At 36.4% G+C, this 13,299-nt stretch overlaps 1 protein-coding gene across 1 annotated transcript in view; it reads right to left on the reverse strand.

Annotated features, from left to right (window-relative positions):
• Positions 1-791: 791 nt before the first annotated feature.
• Positions 792-13,299, reverse strand: part of SUSD4 (sushi domain containing 4) — a 36,927-nt gene continuing 24,419 nt past the window's right edge. Inside the window, exons 6-9 of the mRNA XM_015831919.1 lie at positions 9,324-9,515; positions 8,709-8,853; positions 5,317-5,699; positions 792-1,248 (exon numbers count right to left, since the gene is read on the reverse strand). Coding sequence (XP_015687405.1) covers positions 1,220-1,248; positions 5,317-5,699; positions 8,709-8,853; positions 9,324-9,515 — 749 coding nt within the window. The 3' untranslated portion in view covers positions 792-1,219. The remainder of the gene's footprint in view (positions 1,249-5,316; positions 5,700-8,708; positions 8,854-9,323; positions 9,516-13,299) is intronic.

Genomic DNA, 13,299 nt, shown 5'->3' on the forward strand with positions numbered 1-13,299 from the left:
AATTTCTATATACAAAAGTTACCTGTATATGCAATCACTTCCTGATTAGTGTCACCCAACTAATAGGATTTTCTTCTATGATATTCAGTCATAAAGCACTAAAACAGTCCATACTCAACTTAGTTTTCCCTTTGTTTCATGAGAATAACCATTCTATGACTCTTAGATGCTACTGAATCCAGGTCTCTTACTACATATCTGAGGATAAAGATTCCCCTTTGTTTTTTTGAATAAAAATATTTTGTATTTTTATATGTTCCCATGTTCAATGAAGTATTTAATGCCTCCTATCCCCATGTCCCCAATGCAATAATTAGGAAGTAATAGTATCTTATCATTTGCTTGTGACATATTGTGTTCTTCACAGCAGAGGTCCCCAACCTTTTGGGCACCAGGGACCGGTTCCGTGGAGAGAGGCTTTTCGGTGGACCAGAGGGGGCATGGTTTTGTGTGTCTGCTGCCTGCATCCCATGGATGGGGCTTTGCTTGTTTGTGCGGACCGGTTGCTGGCATGCTGTAGCCCGGTACCGGTCCACGGATCGGGGGTTGGGGACCCCTGCTTTACAGTATCATGTAAAGTACTTAATTTCATTATAATCTTCCTTTCAATGAGTTATTACCCCCGATAATTAAGCTTTTCCTTGAGCCCAAGTTTTTTATTTGCTTGCAGTAAGTTTCCACCTTGAATTTTGTGAAGAAATTTAGAAGTGACCCTCTTTGATTTTAATTTCAATCATTTATTTTCCCCTCAATAAATTAAATTTGTAAATTATAGTCCATCATAAATATGAAGCAGCTTTGATAAAACAGAATTTACATTATCTGAAATACCTCTATTGTGACTTGCACTTGTACCTTTTTGTCTACTCTTCATTGGTGTTTTTAAACATCTGTTAAAGCTTCCTGCGATGCAGATACATTTGTCACTATTCCACGAACGTGTAATTCTCCTGTAATGTTTAGTCTCATCAAATCCTCAGGATTCATTTTGTAAAGCTGCTGTTGAATAGCTGATGCTTTCAACCCCAAAGTTGATTTAACATATGCACACAAAATCTGATGACATTATAATGAGGAAGATTTATAAAAACAGAAAATATCCTTGCCTCCATCTGTAATCAGTCTTTATGTTTTCATATAGATATATAGATATGTATGTATACATATGTAAATGATTTATTCCCCTGCCCCAACAAGATATGAGAAATATTTGTGCAGATTAAGGGTCTTCATCCATCAATGGAATTTCTAAAAAATAAAAGAAAGAATTAATGGGCTTTAATTGTGAACTGTCATATGGAATGTTCTGCAATTTTATTGTGTTATATCTTAAGAACTGCAGGTCATCAATGAGCCTGCAGTTCTTAAGATAATTCAGTTATGCAGGAATTCAGGCAATCAGAATCAGTGATTTCACAGAATCAATTCAATTAATTAAAGAACTTTATAAATGGCTGTGCAATGAAGCAGTCTTCTGGCCAAAGCATCTTATGGCACATGAATTCTCATATAGCTTAAATTTGGCATTCAGGTAGTCCGCATTTAGTGACTACAGTTCAGACATTAAGAAAAAGGCGTGACTGTGCGTATGATCTTATTTCAGTTTTTCTTTGCTTTTCAGACCGTAAAATGACATAAATGTGACGACTGACTGTCAAGTTACTTTTTTTGTCACTGACATAAATAAGAAAGGTCATTACACAAGGCAGTTACTAAACACAGACAACTTACATTATATATTTCAGACTAATTTGGGTCATTTGAATCATCATGGCACTATACTGGCCACTTAATTTTGTTGCTTTCTGCTTTGTTCCAGAGCATAAGAGATTTCAAAATTAAAATTTATTAGGGCTTTTAGAGTAATTCTGTTGACTAGTCTTTAGGGAAATTGAATATGTTGCTACTCTGATTTGTTTGTAAAAGTAATAAAGGCTGAATACAAATAAATAAGCAAATAAACAAATAAAGGAGAATATAAGCAAATAAACCCTACAGTTTCAGGAATGGAATGTTGTGTGCTGTTCTCTCCATATATCTGTTTTAACTGGGACACACTGTGAATGATTCAAGATTTGCTTCCCAAAACTTCCAGATTACTCCCAGAATGGCTGGGAAAGTTCAGTTTAGAAGAACAGAATATCCTCGGGAACACTCAATTTCTGGAATGATAGGTTTTGCATAATTCCACTGTTTCACATTATAAATTATATTAATTTTCTACTTTCTTTGATATTGTAGAAGATGCTGTTAGACCACAGCGCAAATTATATTCAGCATATTAGCCCAATGAAATGCACATATTAGTATTAAGAAAATCCATACTCAGCAAAAGAACATGATTTTTATAGGACCTTGAAATATTAATTGGATAACTTGAATGTTATGATTAAAAAAAGAATAATTTGGGTGTAACTAGGATATCAGTGTGACTTTTTCACACTGTTCCACTTCAAACAAAATGAAAAATTATAAAACCAAGTATCAGAATTGTCTTTAGTGACCTAAATCAAATAGAAGAGAATATTTAATGATAATGATGATGATGATGATGATGATAATGATAATAATAATAATAAATGATTGCAGCCCTGGCTTTCCCTATAAATTTGCTCATCTAACCCCCAAATGATCCTGAATATCTTAGGAGGATAAAAAGCTCACCCACTACACCTTCTATTGCACTCATTTTTACGAAAATGCAGCCCTTTTCTGGAAAATAATGTATCTGATTGTTTACCAAGAATCTGAAAAGTTTTAAAATTTGAAACATTTTGAACTGAAGAGGGTTTTAAATCTCTTTCTCCTGAAATTCTATTCTGAACTGGGACAAAATTGGAAATTCCATTTTGTCTGAGTGTTCCAACATCCCTTGATGGGATTTAAAAACACTTTTCCGAGAAATGGAGTCTTAAAGACAATACTGTGTTTCCCCCCAAATAAGACCCGGTTTTATATATATTTTTTGCCTCCAAAAGAGGCACTAGGTCTTAACTTCAGAGAATGTTTTACCTTAGGACCATCACAGCCAGGCCTCCCATAGCCCAACACCTGTCGCGCCTCTGCCTGACTTCTTTTGCGGCCGCTTGCTGCCACTTGCGGCTGGATACCATGTGGCGCATTGTGCCGTTGCTGCTACTCGTGGCAGGAAGCTGCATGGTGCTTTGCGCTGTTTCTGCTGCTCGTGGCAAGAAGCTGCATAGCGCTTCAGGCTGTTTCTGCTGCTTGCAGCAAGAAGCCTCATGGCGCCTTAGGCCATTTCTGTTGCTCGCAGCAAGAAGCCACGCGGTTCTTCAGGCGATTTCTGCTGCTTGCAGCAGGATGCCGAGTGGCTCTTTGGGCCGTTTCTGCCAGCACAAACAGCCCAAAGAGCCATCCAGCGTCCTGCCAGAAGCAGCAGAAACAGCCCAAAGCGCCGTGCGGCTTCTTGCTGTGAACAGCAGAAATGGTGCAAAGTATCATGTGGTGCTCTGCTGGGAGGAGCGGAAATGGCGCAAAGCACCATGCAGCGTTCTGCGAGCAGAGGAAAGGGCCCGAAGCACCGTGCGGCTTCTTGCAGCAAGCAGCAGAAATGGCGCAAAGCACCATGTGGCATCCTGCTGCGAGTAGCAGCAACGGTCCGAAGCGCTGTGCAACCTTCCACCAGGAGCGGTGGCACTGCTGTGAGGAGCCACACAGCTTGACAAGTGTTGGGGCATGGGAGGTTTAGTTGCGGCAGTCCTACCGGCAAGGTAAGCAGGTGTAGGGTGCATGGGGCAGCTTCACCCCCCCCATCTCGCCCTACCTTGATTTTTAGGTATGCACGTCACCCCAAAACTAAGGCTTATTTTTGGAGTAGGGCTTAATTTAGGCCCACCCCCAAAATCAAGCTAGGGCTTACTTTTTGGCTGGGTCTTACTTTCGGGGAAACACGGTATTAATTAATAAGACAGCAGGTATAGACTCCATCTCATCATGGAGAAAAACTATGTGGTTCTTAAGAATCAACCACAACTTGATCAAGTTTTTTTAAAAAATCAGAATGACCTATACTGTACAATAAATATAGTATTGTACAATAGAGTGTTGGACTAGAAAACCTCCAAGGTCCCTTCCAACCTTTCATTATTGATAGCATGTAATTAATCATCAATCAGTTGGTTCCACCTCTGCTGGCATTGGCTGGAGAGAACTGAGGGACAGACACAGGGGGGAGACTAAACATGGGCTTTATAGCTGAGTACTCTGTGCACATGTGAAATAGATTGCTATATTCCAGAGAGTTAAAATTATCATTGTTTTAAATTCCTTGTTACATAGAAATTAAAGATTATGAACTGTAGCAAAAATTAACTGGCAATCTACTTGAAAAGTAAACCCAGCAAACATAAACACAAAATATACATTAAGGCTAAGTAGTCCTCTGCTATTCAGCCACACAGTGTCACTTTGGATAGTGAGTCAGGTGCCATATAAATTTAATAAATAAATAAATATGTAGCTTCAATATTGCATTATTGATTTCTTGAGTTTTTGGAGTTTTCAACACCAAAATGTTACTTTTTTCATTCTATGAAAATATAGATTTTTTTTATTCTGGGTTTGGAATTTTTTCAAAAATTTGGGGCATTCACAGGATACCTTCAAAACTTCAAATATGCACCTGATCAAAAAAGATTGGAGATCTTGGAATATGGGCTCATGAGATAGGGCATGAATGGCTATTTTCACATTCCACACCTAGATAACTATTTAAGTTCCCTAATGACTTACTGATTACATGAATAAATAACCGTCTATGAAAACTAGCTAAACAGCCTCTCCAACAAATATTCAGGAACTCTGCCATGACAAAAACATTAACAGTGATAAATTGGGTTGACACATACTATTGTTTATGGACAATACTCGCTTTGCTTGTCCTGATTTTTTTTAGATGAATCAGAACTGCACCTTATAACAGACATAAATCAATATTAATAAAAGCATTTTGGGAACACAATCAGACATTCAGACTCCGAATGGCATAATTAACTGGTGTCCTCCAATTTACATTCTGCGATGAAGCATACCCACCACCCACCAGTTCATTTCCAGCCAATAAAGGGCAGATATATGCTTGCTAGGACAGCAGTGAACATTTGGCTTGTAAAGAAGCTCTGCTAGAAAAAAAATGGGGTTGGGGGGAGGGGAGAGAGAGAGAGAGAAGCTAGAACAAAGAGACAGACCACAGATCTGAGGATAGATTGCTTCTCCCAAGCACAATCTCACGGCTTTTCCATATGGAAAAAACTGACCCTAAAATAATCCCACATAAGGTTCAACATTCAAAATTACCATCAGCAATATCAATGCTTGGACTGGTTGATGCTACTTCTTCAGTGGTGCTGTTGATAACATCAGTTCTGTCTGAGACAGGATGAGCTCCCATCTGACATGCAGAAGATGTGTATAAACTCTGGAGAAGTTCTGAAGAGCCTGAAATGCTGTCACAGGTGTCAAATTCAGCTGGCAACCTGTTCAAATCATCTGGTTCAGGATAAGCTGGAGGATTCTGATCATCTGCTTGAAAAATATATCCCTGGCCTGCAGAAGGCGGACATCCTGGTGCCAATTCATTCATGCCACTACTCACAGCTTCATCATAAGAAGGAAGCATGACAGGAACACCATCCACCACCACAAAGTCTGGGCCATTGCTGCAATTCTCTTGAGTATCTCTAGATCAGGGAGAAAAAGAGAACATATGTGTATAAAAATGATGTGAATGGCTAAACATCCTTTGCCAGAAACAGAGTTCTTCAAGAACAAAATTTTAAATCATTTGAAATGCAGTTAGCAGATCTGTAAATATTTACTTCAAAGATACCAAGAAGCCTTCTGAGAATGTGTCATGTAACTGTTACAAAAGAAAAAAATAACTCTAATAACCTAAGGAACAACTGATAAACCTATCAGTATTCCCCATTAAGAATCTTAGTATATCTCAATTTATATCAAAATCTTTAGATTAATGAACATAAAAATATTAACAATAGAAAATCGTAGGAAGAACAGTTATGATAACTAAAATTACTTTAATTATGTATTTTCACTGGTCATTGTCTCTGACTGAATGAGCACCAAAGTTAAATTATAAAGTAACACTTCTGACCCTGGAACCCTCTGGAGATGTTGACTTCAGGTCCCATGTCTGCATGGGGTAATTCAAAGCCAGGATCTGAACAATTTCCCATCAAATTAGGAAAGTTCCTTTCAAACTTTTGTCTTATACTTTAAAATTGTTTGTGCATCATTAATCATGACGGTTTGTATATTTCCCTTCACTGTATCCTAATATGATGCAAAATAAAATAAATAACACAAAATTGACTAAATTAATACAAAACTGACTAAATCAAGTTCTTTAAAAAATCAGAGTGACCTATACTGTACAATAAGTATAGTACTGTACAATAGGGGTTGACTAGAAGACCTCATAGAAGACCTAATGTGGGCACAAGGCATGTTTTAGTATGGGGGGAGATCTATTATATCAATAAAACTGGAGAACAGCCCTTCCCTACACAATACTCCATAAATATGTTGTGATTGCAACCCTAACTTGTGTAGAACATAGAATGATAGAGCTGGAAGGAACCTCAGAAGTCTTCTAGTCCAACCTTCTGCTCAAGGCAGGAGATCTTATACCATCCTGGTCAAATGGTTGTCCAGTCTGTTTTTGAAAACCTCCAGTGATGGAGCACTGACAACTGCAGAAGGCAAGCTAACCCCCTGATTAGTTGTTCTCATAGTCTGAAAATTTTTCCTTACTTCTAGGTTGGATCTCTCTTTAACAAGCTTCCATCCATTATTTCTTGTCCTACTCTCTGGTGCCTTGGTAGAATAAGTCAATCCCCTCTTCTCTATGGTAGCCCATCAAGTACTGGAAGACAGTTACCATGTCCCCCCAAATCTTTCTCTTCAACGGATTAGACCACGGATGTAAAATTCGCCATGTCATGTGACATGTCACGACATATCATGACTTTTTTTGCATTGCCAGAGCTGGGGTGGCCATGGCCTCCGTATGATGCAACTGGCCCACGGCCAGCAGTTTGACACCCTATCTTTGACATACCTAGCTCCCTCAATTGTTCACCATATAATTTAGCCTCTTTATCATCTTTAGTGCACTTTCTAGGATTGCAGCATCTTTTTGTATCATGGTGACCAGAACTGTACACAATATTCCAAGTATCACCTCACTAGTGCAGTATAAAGCAGCATTATCGTTTCTCGTAATTGCAATGTTCAGCCCTTTGTTGATTGAGCCTAGGATTGCATTGGCTTTTTTGGCAGCTACGGCACATTGCTGGCTCATACTTTTAGGCGATGGTCCACTAGGACACCTAGATCTCTCTCACAGTTACTTCTGTTGAGCCAGGTATCAATGCATTTGGTTTTTCCTGCTTACTTTTCTTACCACCGTGTCTTGTTGGTCTTGTTGCTCAAGTCTGTAAATGTCCTTCTGAATTTTGAGTCTATCTTCCTAAGTGTTAGCAATTCCCCCCAGCTAGGTGTCATCTGCAAATCTGATGAATTACATTTTTATTTCCTTGTCTAGATCATTTATGAAGATATTGAACAGTACTGGGCCCAAGACAGAACCTTGAGGTACCCCACTGCAAGTTTCCCTTCATGTAGATGTAGTTCCTATACACTAGGTTTGGCTGGTCAGCAAATCCATCTGGTGGTGGTACCGTCTACCACACATTTTTCCATCAAGATAGAAAAATGTAGAAAGTAGTAGGCTATCGTCTACTTGTTAAATTCTTTAGTGAAGTCCAAGAATACTATGTCCATAGCATTTCACTGGTCCACTAATTTAGTCACTTTATCAAAGATGGATATAGGTTTTGCCTGGCACGAACTGCTTTTTACAAACGTATGCTCATTTCCTGTAATCACCTTGTTCATTTCTAGGTACTCATAAATCCTCCATTTGATTATTGATTATCTTTTCCATGATGTCAGGCTGATTGGCCTATAATTTCCTGGATCCATCCTGGGAGTTGCAACCCCAATGCCACTAGAGGAGTCCTGTTAGGGAATGCTTATGGAATATGCTGTACATTTAAAAAACCAGAACAGATTTGGTCTCAAAAATGAAATAATTTAGTCAGTGAAGCTTTTTAATCTAGACACTGAAGCTTCCCAGTGTCTGTGTATAAAGAACTTGCTTCTGTCCATTTTTGTTATATAAAAATAAATGTTTTCTAGGTCAGGAGAAATGAAAAAGCAAACTAATAGAAGGAAGATGTTACTTAAAACTGTGTAAAATGAAAGAAAGCAAGGTCAAAGGTAAGTATGTACTGAATACAAAACTAAATGACTAGTACATAATGAAATAAATATGTTTAGATGATTTGAGAATATAGAATGAAGTTTTAATTATAAACTCAAAGGAGCTTTTTATTTTTTCTCTTTGATGATGTTTCGCTTCTCATCCAAGAAGCTTCTTCAGCTCTGACTGGATGGTGGGGAATCCAACCCCACCTTTGGGACAACCATGACCTGGATGACTGAGAATCTCCATAGACATTTTAATTTATATATCTATATCTATATATAAACAAAACAGGTTATTACAGTTATATAAGTTAATTGTAGTACAAATCAGTTGCAAATAAAATTCCTAAGAATCATCAATTGCTTTGCACACCAGCAAAAATTAAACCAGTACTAACCTTGGAAGGAAATGTGCCTTAAATTTGGTTTGGAACATTCTGGCAAGAATAACTAACAGAAGCATTAGAAGAACACTAGTAGCAGTGAATGCCACAATCTTCCATGTTCGCAAAAGAGTTTCCTGGTTATTTGGCCAGGCTTGTTCTGTGAAACAAAGAGTAATAGGAAAACTACTAGTCACATTAGATAATAATGGCCTTTTATTGTACACAAGAAGAATCAGAACCCAAATTACAAGCTAAGCTACAGAGTTACAAACACAACAAACATGACTGCTCATATTTATTTCAGTTTTTACAAAATTATTTCCAATCTAATAAATTATCACATGTGGAAGCAGTGATATCTACAGATCAAAATAGAAAAATGATAATCATGGTCATGGGGGCTAAACCACACATTGTTTATATATCTATTGACACTGAACATATACAAAAGGGGCAGAGTTTGGATTATGACACCTTCTATGGATACTTTGGTTCTGAAAGCAAAATAAACTCTACAAGTAATAAGATATTGTGGAGGCAGTTTCAATTCAAAACATACTTTTATTTGAAAATTTAATTTTTAAATATTTAGGCTTTTGCTGGCTATCCAGATTCCTTTGTTCTTACCTGTTTTGACACAGTACACTTGATATGATGGAAACCATTTTCCATACTGGCAGGTGATATATTTGTAATCATTACTGAGAGTGTAGCCAGGATCACAATAGAACTCAACTACAGTTCCATGGTTGTAGTGTTCACAAGGCCGCGGATGGCAGATATAATCTCCATGAGTCACCATAGGAGGTAGCGGACAAACTTGGACATAAATAAAATATTAAAAAAGTGAGTTAATTGTAGTAACACCCAGTGTCAACAGAAATAAAAATATAACAATATTTCTATACAATGCTACCTCAGTCAAAAATAAAACATATCCATAATTTTATGCCACAAGTACCAATATATTATACATCAACAGATTAGTTTCTGCACAATAGCAGGTGCAATGCTATGAATAAAAAAAATGAAACAATTACTATTGCTGAAAACACTGTTGTGCAAATATTAATGTCAGGTTTTATTAAAAATAACAAAACAAAACTCCACACAAATTATATTCCCAATATTATGCCTCTATTTCATTTTTTAATAATTTTATAATTGTATAAAGTACATTGAGCATGCTTCATGTTTAGTCAATGAAATATATGCTAGAATCTAAAACTAACAAATAGTGTAAGATTTCAATAAATGCATAAAGATTGGAAAAAAATAAATTTTGTTACAATAAACATTCTTGCACCTACCTAAAACAAGCAACTACTTAATTTAATTTAATATAAAAGTATTTAATACAAGATATATCAAAATAGTTAATTAATAGGTAAAATTCTTAAACAACCCTTAAATTTCTATTTAGAGAACATGAAGCACTAAATAATGAATGTGATCTACCTAAATATCCAAATTTGTCTGGAGTCAACAAAATTGTAGTGCCTAGTGTATTTGCTCAAGTATAATTTGCATCAACAGAGGTGAATAATGATGTCAAAAAAACTTCCCTTTTTACACTGAATTATACAGCATTATAAATGAAGGCCATAAAGAGGACTCTTCATGTTGGCAGGTGATCTAAATGCACAGATTGGTAAATTACAGCTTGGCTGGGAAGATGTCTAGTAGCATGAATGATAATTGATACAATTAAACTCAGTATTCATTTGCAATAACCTATTCGGGGACAGGCCTGATCATCAACTAACTTGGTAGTCATAAGCACTAAATGTTGCTTCTATGATCAATTATTTCCTAAAAGGAAGGTACTTTAAGTCTGTTGTTAATGATGTCAGGGTTTTGAGAGGTGCTGAAGTATAGCAATGTCTGACTATCACCTGGCTCAAAGCAAGATCAAATTGAAAGCTGTGCTACCCTCTGATCTGCCACTTAGTTTCAGCTGAACTTACTTATCTGAATAATGTCAAGAAGCCACAGACTAGACACTCAGCAACCTAATGCACATTATGTCTGTGTAGAAAAGCAATGATCTGAAGTTGGAAACACCATCAATCTGGCAATAAGAATTATCTCCCCTTGCACACAGAAAAGACATAGTAAAAACAGATAACAAATTATCCATTGATACAAGAAGGCCAAGTTTACAAATCTAACAGTTGCAAAAACACTGACAAAACAATTACTCAAAAACCTGAAAAGAAGACTTATTGAGATGGGACAGCTGCAGGGGTTGGGACAACAGATGGGCACAGTAACCAAAGGTCACTCTTCTCAATCTTGAAAGCATTGTCAAGCAAGCAGAGCTGATTTAGCAGAGGCATCAGTAATGTGCCTGGGCGAGTGGCTAAAATGCTAGCCAAAGTACTACAACACTGGAAACAACTTGCTTTTAAATTATGAGGCACTAGCTGCATTAGATCAAGACCGAGGATCCAGATCCATTCTCCGATATTGTATGTGAAAGTGTACTAAACAAAACGGAGATTGCTGCAGTTACAGTATCAAAAATGAAAATGGAGAAGCTGCAAGGTTTGACCAACACAAGGAAAGGCTGTACAGTAGTGATTATATTCATAGACCCTATTGAGGCAGAAATGCTGTCAGGGAAATGGGTGCGAACATGTCACTTCAAAAACAACACTCCAAACTTGACTGAAAATGAAATACTCAATATTCCATTCTACTTTATGGCCATAACATTTTTTTATATTTTGAATGTGCTTGAGTTGTACAATGGGGAAGAACCATAACCATACATTTTAGATACGAAGGTCAAATTGATATCTACCACTTGTCCTCTTGGAAATTAAGCAAGTTCTGTTGCTTATTATACTTGCTCATAGTATACTCATATTATATTATGATGAAAGGAAATTCAGATGGCTGTCATCTAAAGAAAGTGAATGGAAACATAACAAATCTTCTATACCGAATTTCTGTTACCAGAATCTAACTTGCAAAAATCAATTATTCAACTGCCAAATGTCAAATCTCCAGTTTTAGGTTAGTTAAAACTCCAGGTTCCTTCCCTTCTGAGAAATGAGCAATCTTATCCCATGTTCTCTCTGAAGGCTGCTATGCTTATTTTATGGCTCTGTTACACAGTAAAGACCTAGTGCATCAATATAAATAATGTATGCACCAATTCACAACAGTATATTTTTCATAGAAATCACAATTCAGTAACTTCTCCCCCTACACTTACTCACATAAATAATGCATTTCAAAAGTAATTCCACTCCCTCCTTGCAAAGAGGATAATCAGACACTAAATGAATCTTCAAAAAGAATTGATTGTAATGTGTAACTCACTCCCATATACCTTAAAAACATGAGTTTCTTTGCATTTTTACTGGTTAAGGCTTTATAAGTTACAATATAGTATATACTGTAAAATTAGAGCATATAATTCACATAGAAAGCTTTTCCAACCAGAATCAACCTAGGGGAATACTGGAAGTTTCATCAGGAAGTCAGCAGTAGAATTTAAACACTTTCCTTGCTTGGCTTAAAATAACACTGTTAAATGGGAAACAATTGTTGGCATTGGTCAAACAGATCTTTTTCAATAAGCAAACCACAGAAATTAATTATAGCTGATTAATGGACATTTTATCACTCTAGCAATGGTCTCTAGCCATTTCCCCTCTGTTGTTTTTACATATTTTTTCTGCTGCTTGCAGAAATCTAACATAAGTAACTGTTAAGTCTTCCCAGCGCATTGCTTTAACAGCAAGCAAAACGAAAAGATTTTCTATCACAGAGATTAATTGCTCTAAAAAGAAAAGTTTAAGCCAAAGTAATGCCATCTCTAGACATCCATAAATATCCAATACATTAGGGGCCATGATTACTAGGGCCCCAAAAGCAATATTATGAAAGGAAGAGAAACAATTCTACACAGTTAACTTGACCTGCAGTCAATCGAAACAGAATAGAAGAAAAACAAATCAGACAGGCAAGGGAAAAGTTTTGCCTTAGCAATATAGACCTAAATATGATACATACATTGGAAATTTACTGAGAGAGTTTTTAAAAAATTAAGGTAATACCATGTCATGTTGTAAGCATTCAATATCAAATATAAAAATTCCAAGAACATACAGTACATTGTACAATGCTTTAATAAAGAAATTAAATATTATGTTTTCTGGCCAAGGAATTATATTCAATCTATCAAAGGAAATAGAAATATGCCCTAAAGCATAAAAATAATTAACATCTGGAGTAAGGTTATGATCCACTGTGAGTAATGGAAACGGTAATAGAAACGAAATAAGACAATGCAAAGTCATTATCATAATGAAAACCCGTATACAGGTTTTTGGACACAATAGTTGGGTTTACAAATCACATTAGACTGTGATTATATATTTGATGGTTCAGCATGTTGTTGGAAGCCCAAATATTATTTTATCATGTTGTATGAACTAGTTCATTATATGAAACCAATTAATTACATTACAGAATAGAAATTTCTTTGTTTGAACTTACAATAGCAAGTTGTATGAACATAGCAATTGTGTTTTATTAACCCAGGTTTAGCGGTTAAAATATTTATATATCTTTTGGTACTAAAAGTTTG

Source organism: Protobothrops mucrosquamatus, unplaced genomic scaffold (assembly GCF_001527695.2).
Source record: "Protobothrops mucrosquamatus isolate PMUCROS unplaced genomic scaffold, P.Mucros_1.0 scaffold_289, whole genome shotgun sequence".
Classification (NCBI taxonomy): Eukaryota; Metazoa; Chordata; class Lepidosauria; order Squamata; family Viperidae; genus Protobothrops; species Protobothrops mucrosquamatus.